Source organism: Mastigoproctus giganteus, chromosome 1 (assembly GCF_048544385.1).
Source record: "Mastigoproctus giganteus isolate SK-2022 chromosome 1, ASM4854438v1, whole genome shotgun sequence".
NCBI classification, from domain to species: Eukaryota; Metazoa; Arthropoda; class Arachnida; order Uropygi; family Thelyphonidae; genus Mastigoproctus; species Mastigoproctus giganteus.
In genome coordinates, this window is record NC_143575.1 from 46320621 (window position 1) to 46332741 (window position 12121).

At 37.3% G+C, this 12121-nt stretch overlaps 2 protein-coding genes across 14 annotated transcripts in view; one reads left to right on the forward strand and one right to left on the reverse strand.

Annotated features, from left to right (window-relative positions):
• The window catches only part of Cdk12 (Cyclin-dependent kinase 12), a 621218-nt gene that overhangs the window by 590583 nt on the left and 18514 nt on the right, over positions 1 to 12121 (forward strand). The gene's annotated exons all lie outside the window — the stretch shown is intronic.
• The window catches only part of LOC150090760 (glucosidase 2 subunit beta-like), a 213876-nt gene that overhangs the window by 17855 nt on the left and 183900 nt on the right, over positions 1 to 12121 (reverse strand). For both annotated transcript variants that reach the window (XM_090372539.1, XM_090372533.1), the window contains exon 15: positions 2755 to 2854. In XM_090372539.1, coding sequence (XP_090228665.1) covers positions 2755 to 2854 — 100 coding nt within the window. The remainder of the gene's footprint in view (positions 1 to 2754; positions 2855 to 12121) is intronic.

Genomic DNA, 12121 nt, shown 5'->3' on the forward strand with positions numbered 1-12121 from the left:
TCTTTTTACTATATACTCCATAATCTTAATCTTCCCTGGCACAGACAAAACTTATTACAGATTCATAATTATCAATTTCTCCTTTAGAAACTGATTACCGCTGTGAACAAGAGGGGATATCTCAAATTTATAGTGACTTTGCCAAACTAAGGATTAAACAAAACTAAGGAAACCAAATCTAAGGATTCTCTCTTTATTGTAGTTAAAAGTCTGATTACCTCTTCTGCTGCTTCCTCTGTTAGTGTGGCAGGGGTTTTTCACATCTCAAAGTTTTTTAAATGTATTGAATAGAATGACCTAGGATTCAGTGGTTGCACAAAACTAGTCCCTATTTATTGATACTGTGTGTGATTAATTATGTTGATGTTTTTGAGAAAAGTAGAAGCCTAATAACAATAATACAGATTTGTTTTTACTGCTACATAATGATTAAAGCCTAATGATTAAAGCCTAATGATTTCCCAGAGCAGTTTCTTATTCCCCCTCCCTCAGATAGAACTCTATACTCTAAACCACAGTTTTGCATCATTCGTAGTGGAGATCAAGCAGTTGGACATATAGCCCTTAGCCCACTTTTATAATCCAGAAAAGGACTGATTGGATCTCTCAAGCCACTGAGACATCTGTGATCAGGAGACATACTGGTGAAAATAGCAAACTCATAATTAGAGAAAATGTCTTTGATATTTTCTCTGTTTAATCTAACCTTTAATGGAATTCCAATTGAAATTACACCTCACTGCACTTTTCAGTTTTTTCAAGGGGAAATTTCCAGATGAATCTAATACTAGAAGAAGAAGAAATAGCAGAATTAGAAACCTGAAGAATAACAAGTATTAAAATGATCAACATTAGACAACACTACACAAAATGAATATGTCATCTTCAGTTTACATCATCACTTTAATAAACACTGTAAACCTGAAATACCCGAGAGAAAGTGAATCTGAAATTCCTATAAAAGCAAACCAAAATACTTCAGACAAGTTATGCTCTCCAGTAACAAAGGTTGTTTATAGAGTCCTCTTGTCAGACTTAAATAAATCATTTTCATAGTACTACCAGCAGACAAAATTTAATTTATCATATCTTTTTTATAAAAGTTATATCTTTTTTAATTATAGTTTAAGAATTATTCCAAAATTCCTACTTTGAATATGACCTTGTCCATACCTACCAACTTTTGACTTTCAAAAAACTGGAGAATGGGTAACTATAAGCAGGAGGTAAACAAGAGAGATTTTGGTAAATACAAGCAAAAAGCAGTTCTTTTCAAAAAAATAAAGTCCAACATGTACATTTTAAATTGCAATATCACCACAGAATTGTTTACCAGGTACAGTATTCTCTCAAACGTTAGCTAGGATTTTTCTGCCTGTGGATTTTTGTTTAGATTCTCTATTAGACGTCAGCTGATTATGATTGATTCAAGAAAGCTATTGTTGCAAACTTTGCCCTCTTCAGAAATGTTGAGTCAAAGTTTTGTTCATAACAATATGACCTAGTCCATACCTGCTGTCTCTGGGCTTGGTTGTGAAGAGCATTTCCAAAGCTTCACCAGAAAGAGAAGATCTAAACTCAGTTTTTGTTTTTCTCACCTGGATGAATATCCTCTCACAATGCTATGAGGAATTGCTAAAATACCAAACATGATTTAGGTTAATTTGTCATATTTCAAGCTTTCTTGTGCACTGTTCAGTTTTCCAACCAAGGACCACTGTACATCAATTATTGGGATTGATAAATACTGTAAACTTTATCAGGTTTTTTTTTATTTTTGCAAAATCAATTCATTTCAGTTTAATTCAGAAAATTTGTTATCTGAATAATACTATTAGATGACAAATTAGTTCTCCAAATATGATTATATTTAAGTTAAAATTGAATATTTAACTTAATGCTTCTGAAAACTGTTGGCAACTTGCTATCTATGAATTCTGTCTGGAGTCAGCAGACTTTTGACTGCCATAAAGAAGCATGCTTTGGTCTTGAGAATTCATGATAGAAAATCAGCTGGCCACCAAAATAATTCTGTAAGTTACCAAATTTATTCATAAAGTTACACAACTTTGCTATCAGTGTATTAAATATTTCAAGTTGCAACACTTCAGTGGATTTCACTGATTTCATAGCATGTTGGTAGAGCTTTACCATACAAAACACATTAAAGTTTTCTGCAAATGGCATGGCAAGGCATGGCATGGCATACTACTGTTCAGTTCATTATCCATCAGCTTGTTTTGACATTCATGACATATTGTCTCTGTACTTGTCTCCCATTGATCACTTATAATTTTGATTTGCAAGGAAGGTGACCATTATTAATATAATGAGAGGCAGTATTTTGGCTCATGTTTCTACACTGTTGGCAGTGTGAGTTAAAGGAGTATGCATTGCATTGGAAATGTGAAACTTGCAAAATAAAATTTTTTTTTTTTTTTTATGGCTAACTGAATGATCACTCAAACTATTCTCAGCTGTTGATTACAACCATATTTGTTAATAAGAATAAGAAATTCACAAAATTTAAAAAAAAATCTTAAGTTTAACACAGTTTTACTTTTCAAAATGAAAAAGACAGAGAAAAACTAGGTTATTGCTTATAGGAGAGAAAACTCTATTTTATGAACTATATTATAATGGTTAGACAGAGAAGAGGGTCAAATTGTCAAAAAGATAAATCTCCATTGTAAATCTAGAGAGTTGGCAACAATGGTAATCACTCTTGAGTTCATTTTAAGGAAGATTACTTACTTCGGTAGTACGTTCCACACTGTTTGCACATTTAGTGCCTCTGTCAAATTTCATCTTTGAGTATTTGTCTTTCTTTGGACCTGTCCATTTTGCCCATAATCTAGAAATAAATAAAATTTTTAATAACACTAAAAATAACATGAACATCTACAACTTTCTGGTTGCAGACTTCATGGCACAGTCCCATTTAGGACTACAAGTGCAACAGTTATAAATTTATTAAGACCTCTTCTTATCAATGCAAAATTAAAGTTATGAAGAGAATCTAAAATTAATGCACTTATATTAATATAGACATATATTAATATATGTATACTAACAAGAGCTATTATACTTTATGATGGAATGGAGTGCCAGTGGGTTAATTGAAACCTGATTTTTAATTGTTATTAAGACTTATTCATAACCGACTACTTTAAGACTAAATTGTCCCTTTATATGGAACAATGGTGAAACCACATTTAGAATATTGTGTTCAAGTTAGGAGGGCACAAAATGAAGAACATATGGAAATATATTTTCACTGATATAAAAGAGAAGAGCCGGTGGGGGACAAATGCAAAATTTTCAGGAGTAACAGGCTGAATCATTGGAATCAACTACCCACCACAGTGTGTATACATATATATTGGATAACCATTTATCATCAACAGAGAATGTACGAATGATAGAAGTTCCCCCCCCCCTTTTTTTGGCAATTGCAGAAAAGGTTTGCTTCTCTACATCATTTAGCCATTATAATACTAAATTCAATTATATTAATTTTAAATGTTGTGATCAGCTACACTTTCCTGCACTAAATAACCAAATGAATACTGTGGGGATATTTGTATTACTGGTATATACTCATGTATTGCACATATTAATGTAATGAAGTGACATTTTGTCACTTCAATATAATAACATTACAGAGGTGGAATTATAGATTACAGTGTATGACTATGGAACTTTCACTTTTTTGTGTAATAGTCAGCAAAGTAGTAGTAATAGAGGCATATGATGCAAGAAAGCAAGCGTATGAGCTCATGTAGCATCAGCCAAAAAAAAAAAAAAAAAATTTCACACGACCATTCTCTCTAAAAGTATGTCCAGTTCCTCCGTGAATTTATTTAAGCCATTAACTTTCACAATGACAGATGGAATTTTGTTCCAGCAATTAACACCCGCTGGCTAAAGGCAAATTTCCGGACATCTATTCTACAACTGTCTTTCCTCAATTTGAATTTATGCCCCCTCAGGTTCATAATTTGAGCAAGTGGAAGAATCCCATCAAAATTCAGCATGCTCAACCCATTCAAGACCTTATACACCCTGATGAGATCACCTCGCAGGTGCCTAGTCTCCAGCCGCTGCAATTTGCAAAGCCTTTCTTAGTAAGAGGACCCCTTCGTTCCCCTCACCAATCTTGTTGCCCTTCTCTATACATGCTCAAGCAACTCTACATCCTTCCTAAAATGAGGCCTCCAGACCTGTACGTAGTACTCAAGGCGTGGCCTGACCATTGCCTTATACAAAGGGATAATCACCTCCTTTTTTCTGCTATCAAAATTCCTGTATATCATTGACAATACCCCATAACCTGCTCTGGCAGCCTGCCTGCATTGCTCAGAAAATTTCATATCTGACTGCACAATCATTCCCAGGTCTTTTTCATTATCTATCACCGTAAATGTAGTACCACACAGTTGGTACGTTTCTCTGGGGTTACTTCTACCCATATGCAGTACTTTGCATATGTCAATGTTAAACTTCAGTTGCCACTTCTCAGCAATCTGCCCAAATTTTCTAGATCCTGTTGCAGTAGCACATTGCCATTACTGTCATTAACAATCCTGCCAACCTTTGTATCATCTGCAAACTTCGACACTAAGCCTGATATATCTTCATCAATATCATTGATGAAGGTATATCAGGGAAAAAACTACCAAAGTCTTTAACAGGGTGAGGGGAAGGGGTAAATAAACAAGAGAAATCCCTTGCATATGGAAAGAACACAGTAAGGATAATATACAGGATGTCTGTTTTACATTTTATCAAACTGCATCTATTAGAACATGAATAAATCTTTACAGTTTGCATTAAATAATTAAAGATTCAGGGCAAAAGCATCAGACTGTGAGAAAATTTATAGACATATAAGTTAGTGCAAATGCATTGTGTCTGTATGCAGTAAATTAACCTAATTATCATTGTGGCACCATTTCATTACATCTGTGAATGCCCTTCACAATAAGTTGCCTATTCAGTTATAATACTTCGAATAAGTAATGCTTCCCTCCAATAGAGAAGACTATTGTTACTTAATTTCACCACCACCACCACCCAGATGGCTGTTTCAAGGTTATTTGGCCCTTCATAGGTGGGTATATCCTGATGATATAACAGCTGACAACCCAGTTTTGAAATTAAGTCCACAATATAAGAGATGCTAAATGGTTTGTAGTAGTTTAATACTTAATAAAGATTCAGGGCAAAAGCCTTAGACTGTGGGAAAATTTACAGATATATAAGTTAGTACAAATGCATCATGTCTATTAAGGAACAGTTGGTCAGACAACTTGAGTAGGTCAAGACCTGCTAATTAGCAGGTCTCGACTACTCAAGTTGTCTGACCGTCTAATAAAGTTTCGAGACTGTAGGACCTCCACATATTTTTTACTCTATGTCTATTGGGGAAGTGTTACTTATTCAAAGTATTACAAAACAAAACAACAGTGGGCCCAACACCGAACCCTGTGGGACAACTAATAACATTAGTTCACAAAGAGTCCATTGTTTACCACACTCTGTCTTCTCCCACTCAACCACCCTTTTATCCATTGTAGAAAATTAACCTTAATACCATACTGCTCCAATTTGTACAGTAATCTTCCATGTGCAACAGTGTCAGTTATCACAAAGTTACAAATGATTTTGTGATAAAAGTGAGAGAAAAATTGTTGAAGCCAAAAGTAAATACGGTACCTGGATATGATAAAATCTATTGAATTATATTAAAATAAGCATAAAAAGATGTAAGCATGCCTTTGGCCATAATTATGAGAGCATGCTTTGATTCAAAGAAGGTCCCTATAGGTTGGAGATCAAAGGGCTAAGTGAATAATCACAGACCTTCAAATTTGACTTTTCTGTTCAAGAGAAAATAATGGAGCCAGTAGTTAAAGAAGTTGCAGAATCATCTTGATTGGAATGCAGTTATATGAAAATCACAGCATGGATTGGGGAGATCTTGATTTTTGACTGATGAGTAGCTACTATAACACAGTAACTGGATGAATAATAATTTTGACATCATATTAGATTTCAGTAAAGCTTTTGATACTGTTCCACATGAAAGATTGCTATGTGAATTGGAGCAGTGTGGCATTAGGGGAAAGTTACTGCTATGGGTAAAGGGATGGCAGAAAAAGGTTATAAATAGGCATTGCTCTTCTTGGGTTCATTAATGGAGTCCCTTATGATTAAATGCTGGGCTCCTTACTGTTTTCAATATTTATTAATGGTACTGATGACGGTATATCAAGCTTATTGTCTGTTTTCAGATATTACAAAAAGGTTGTTGGCAAGATTGTTTATGACAGGAATCATAATTGAAAATGAAAGCAATCAGAGGTAACTGTACTGACATGAAGTTTCTGAGCAGTGTAAACAAGGTGCTAGGACAGCTCATGGGGTTCTTCCAATAATAATACAGGAATTCTTCTTATAAATCATGAACATATCACATGGCTGGCTCCAAAGTATTACTGTGGAGCAACACATGTTATGTTATTTTGGTTTTTAGGAGCATTAGCAACTAAGGCCATATTGCTCCGGGAATATGCGGTGGTCATTCCCTGACCTTTCTGCATCCTCCGTATTTGGTGGTGACGGGCTCGAACCCCGGTCTAATCAAGAAGTGTGTGCTATGCACTGCTGCTCCTTCCCACCTGGCTATGGAGGCGGCATGGAGCAACATATAAACAGTTAACGAAAGAGGGCACAGACTCTCTTTAAAAATTACAGCTGTGAGTTACAGGCTCCGGAAAATCAATAAGTGTTTGCCTTTTTATTTACATAATTGTTATTTTTTATTGTACTTAATACGTAGTCTTATAGTTATAGTTACACTGGTTATTTTTATTTTAATTTAGATAAAGAGTTTTTGTGGATTACTGTACTACTTAATATACGTAAAACCGTTGTTTCGTTCGAATCTTGCAGCCATTGTTTCTGTATATAGTGGTAGGAAATTCAAATTTTTAATTGAGGTAACTAGGTAGCTCTAACATATAATTACATAGAGTAATATGCTTCATTGTTTCTATTAGATAGCATAGTATTGACATTTAATTAATTTAATTTATTGATCTTATTAATTTAAAATAGCATGCCCCAAACTAGAGCAGCAAAGCAACAGGCACAAAGTGGCAGGAGTGCTCTGACTCGAGGGAGAACTGACAGGAGCGATTCTCCAACCCATCACAGCCTAAAAAAATGTGCAACTTTTGAAATGTGTGCCGAACTCTCTGGAACGGAGCATGATATTGCCACGGGAGATGTCTTTGTGTGTGCGCGATGTAAGGAGTGTAAGGAAATCAGGCAACAACTCAGCGTTGTTATGGGCCTATATGAGAGTTTGAGGGACAGGGTGGATGCCCTCGAAGGATCTAAATTGAGGGGCTCGTCAAGCTCTCAGCTGCCCACATCAATGCCAGTGCTTGCACTTGGTCATCATGCAACACAACGGCAACCCCCCAAGGCAGATTGTGCTGGTCCCACAGGAACTAGTAGTTGTTGGTGACTCTATTGTCAGGGAAACGGGGAACGTGCTTTGTAAAAAGGATAGATGGAACAGGACCAGGGTATGTCTGCCAGGGGCAAAGGTTGATGACGTAGAGCGGATATCATCTTTTAAGGGCACAAAATATAGTTGTGATATAGTTGTACATGTTGGCACTAATGATATTAAGAGTAGGAGACCGGCAGAATTACTTAACAAGTACAGGTCACTGTTGAACAAAAGCCAAGAATTAGGGTTGAATTTGAAAGTGTCTGCAATTCTGCCCAGACACGATAGGAGGGAGTATATGATGAGAGCATTGTCGATCAATTCGGCCCTGGAAAGATTGTGAAAGGCTCAAGGGTAGAATTTTTTTCAGCCTGGTCTGTACTTGTTAACAGGAGAGACTGCTTCTACAGGGATGGGATACACTTAAATAAAAAGGGTGCAAGAATATTTGCTGATGCTATCGAGGCAGTGTTAGGTGGGTCGGAAAACTGATAGCTTGGGGGGGGATACAAGGACTAATAGTTTAACAGTAGCCACAGGTAGAGGTGAAGGTGATTCTTGCACAACTTCTATTAGAATAAGTAGCGACCTGGAGCGTGGGGTGTTGGGGGTTTCAGGTACAGATGGCAGTCATCGTGATATAGGTGGGTATATGGGATATGTTAGGGTAACTAGGAATAGGAGCATGTATGCTTGCATGTATACCAAGGTTAGAAGTATAGTAAATAAATTTGATGAATTTGAAGTGTTGGTCAAGACATCAAAGGCGGATATTGTTGGGATAGCAGAGACGTGGTGTCACACAGATATAAGGAATGCAGAACTGGAATTTGGGGAGTACAATGTATACAGAAAGGATAGACAGGATAGAAAGCGAGGAGGTGTTATGCTGTTAATTAAGAAAAACAAAATCAAAAGAAGTGCATCCAGTTGATATAGATGAACAGTGCACTGTTGAGTCAGTTTGGTGTGACATAAGCACTGCGAAAGCAAAAATAAGAGTAGGAGTGTGTTATAGGCCTAATGACTCGAATGAGTACAATGTACAATTGTTCATTGTACTCATTCAATGTAGATTTACTTGAGCGTGTACAGAGAAGGGCAACAAGATTGGCGAGGGGAATGAAGGGCAAGAGAGGCTTAAGTTCTGCAAATTGCAGTGGCTGGAGACTAGGCACCTGCGCGGTGATCTGATTGAGGTGTATAAGGGTGGGTTGAGCACGCTGAATTCTGATGGGATTCTTCCACTTGTTCAGATTACAAACCTAAGGGAGCATAAATTCAAATTAAGAAAGGACAGATGTAGAATAGATGTGGAAATTTGCCTTTAGCCAGCGGGTGGTTAATTTCTGGAACAAACTTCCATCTGTCGTTGTGGAAGTTGATAGGTTGAATAAATTTAAGGGAGAACTGGACAGGCATTTGGAGGGAATGGTGTGATTTTTTTTTTTTTTTTTTTTTGGCTGATGCTGCATAAGCTCATACACTTGCTTTCTTGCATCACATGCCACGACTACTACTACTGATGGCTGATTGGGCAATTTGCAGTTTTATTCCTGTAAAATGTTTTATCATATAATAGCATCAGGAGTATATGAAATTTGTAAATCTGATGTTGAAGATTCTTAAAATGTTGTGTCTCATGAAATAGAAGTTAGCAGTGATGATGAACTCCAATATTGAGAGATAAGTTCCGATTCTGAGGAGAAATCAGGCAGCCTGCAAAGAAGCAGCAGCAGGTGAAACAAACAAAATGAAATGGTGTAGGGATGAATTCATTCCTAAAATATACAAGATTGATGATGTAATTTAGGAATTAAAAAAAAAAACAGTGATTCCTGATGACTACAGTGATCTCAAAGAAGTTGACTTTCTTTGAGAAAGGTTTTACAAATGAAGTTACAAAATTAGTTGAAGAGAGAAACGTGTATGCCATTAATATAATTGAAAACTTAAACAAATTTTCATACTAATTAAAGACAGTGGAGAGAAACATTCATTTCAGAAATTTGTTTTATTACTATACTTGTGCTTCATTGGTTAAAGAAGTAATGCAGGACCATCTGGACAGGTATGAAATTATACTGCAGTCACAGCATGGATTTGTTGAGGGGCGATCTCATCTAGCCAATCTCATGGGTGCTGTGATGAATTGACCAAGGAACTGGATGCAAAAAATAATTTTGACATCATATACTTGGATTTCAGGAAGGCTTTTGATACGGTTGCACATAAAAGATTGCTGTACAAACTGGAGCAATGTGGCACTAAGGGCAAGTTACTGCTATGGATAAAGGGAAAGTTAAGTGGAAGAAGACAGAGTTGATTATCGATGGACACTGCTCTTCGTGGACTTATGTTATGTTATTAGTGGAGTGCTGAGCCCATTGTTGTTATCAATATTTATCAATGATATTGATGAAGGTATATCAGGTTTAATGTCTAAGTCTACAGATGATACAATGTTTGTTGGGGTGGTTAATGACAGTCCTCAGGGTGAGCTACTGCAACAAGATCTAGGAAAATTGGGTCATGGAGTAAGAAATGGCAGTTGAAGTTTAACATTGACAAATGCAAGGTACTGCATATGGAGTAGCAGTAACCCCGGAGTAACTTATCAAGTGTGTGGTACTACACTTAGGGTAGTGGAGAATGAAAAACACCTGAGGGTAATCATGCAGTCAGATATGAAATTCTGTGAGCAATGCAGACATGCATCCAGGACAGCTCATGGTGTTTTGTCAATGATATAGAGAAACTTTGCTAGCAGGGATTAAGAGGTGATTATCCTCCATAGTTAGGCTGCATCTTGAGTACTGTATATAGGTCTAGAAGTCTCACTTTAGAAATGATATAGATCTGATGGAAAGGGTGCAGAGAAGGGCAACCAGACTGGTGAAGGGGGAAAAAGATTTCTATGAAAGACAGCTAAATGGTCTTCAGAAAATTCTTCAAACCAGTAATACGATTGCTAAATGGTCTTCAGAAAATTCTTCAAACCAGTAATAGGATTGGAACTAAAATCCTCTTACCTAGAACTTGAATTCTGCAAAGTGCAGTGGAAAGATCTGACTGAGGTGTTTAAAACCTTGAATGGAATGAGTAAGCTGAACGTGAATGTTATTCTTCCTTTTACTGAGATTACACACGAGGGGTCGCATAAATATAAGTTCTGGAAGGATGGTTGCAGGATAGATGTGTGGAAGTTTGCCTTCAGCCAGTGGGTGGTTGATTGTTGTAACAGGCTTTCTTCTATTGTTGTGGAAGTGGATGGGTTGAATAAATTCAAGTAAAAACTAGAAAAGTTCTCGGAGGGTACAGGTGGGTGAATTGTATAGCTGTTTTTTTTTTTTTTTTTTCTTATTTTGTTTGGCTGATCCTAGAAGCTTGCTTTCTTGCATCATTTGCCATTACTACTACTGCTTAAGTTTGTAATAAGAAACTGTTGCTAAAAGAATACCAGTCGATTAATTGACTTTTGCAATTCTCAGCTTTCATTGAGATTTTGGCAAGAGACAAGAGGAACAGGCAAACAAGCTGAGATCTGCTCTCCCACCCCTTAGCCTGGTGGGTTAACCACTGCCAACAAACATATCCCATCCCAGAGCGGGATGGGCAGCTTGACCTTCCTACCAGATTTGACACCGACGAAGACATTCTGTGGTGCTGCTGCCAACACGCCATTGGCAATCTGAACTGGGTACTCTAACCTGGTTCTCTTTAAAAACCCCATCCCCTGGCGGGGGAGGGAGGAGACAGGTCTCTCTCTCCTCCCTCCCCCACTGACCTCTTTGGGGATGCCTACTCTATCGTCCCTATTCTTCTATCTGTTTCCCCCCCAGTCTTCAGTCTCCCTCCCTTCTCTCACTAAACCGACCGAGTACACCCCTTAACAATGCCGCCAAATTCTAATCAACGTCTAAATTCTACCGTTTTCTTGTTAATCTCTTTTGGCCAAATTCTAGTGTACACTCCCCTCATTTTTTTTTTTTTTAGGCTTGCCACTGAAATCCTTGGAAATTAGGTGGTAGAGCCTGCCAGAGTACTTAAATAATCTACTGGGTGCCTGACCTGCCTCCTCGTGGCAAAGTGTGGGCAACGGTGGGTCCCAATAGGGGCCCAATGACTAAATGGTCAGAGAAACAACAGAACATATGCTACACAACAGACCACTTCCCACACACTTTTAAATTTCTGGCCTCCACAGAGTTCTGTGTCGCTCACAAAGAATACAACGCAGAGATGGGGGAAACCCCTGGTGCTGTCAGACAACTAACACACTTTACACTGTCAGTGTAGTACCACAGAGTTGATACCTTGCCGAGGTTACTACTTCCCATATGTAGTACTTTACATTTGTCAATGTTAAACTTCATTTACTACCTCTCAGCCCATCTGCTCAACTTTTCTAGATCCTATTATAGCAGCGTACTGTCGTTAACAACCCTGCCAACCTTCGTATCGTCTGCAAACTTGGACATTAAGCCTGATATACCATCATCAGTATCATTTATAAATACAGAAAACAACAATGTATCCAACACTGAACCCTGAGAGACTCCACTAATAGTGTATTGACATTAGTCCACGAAGAGC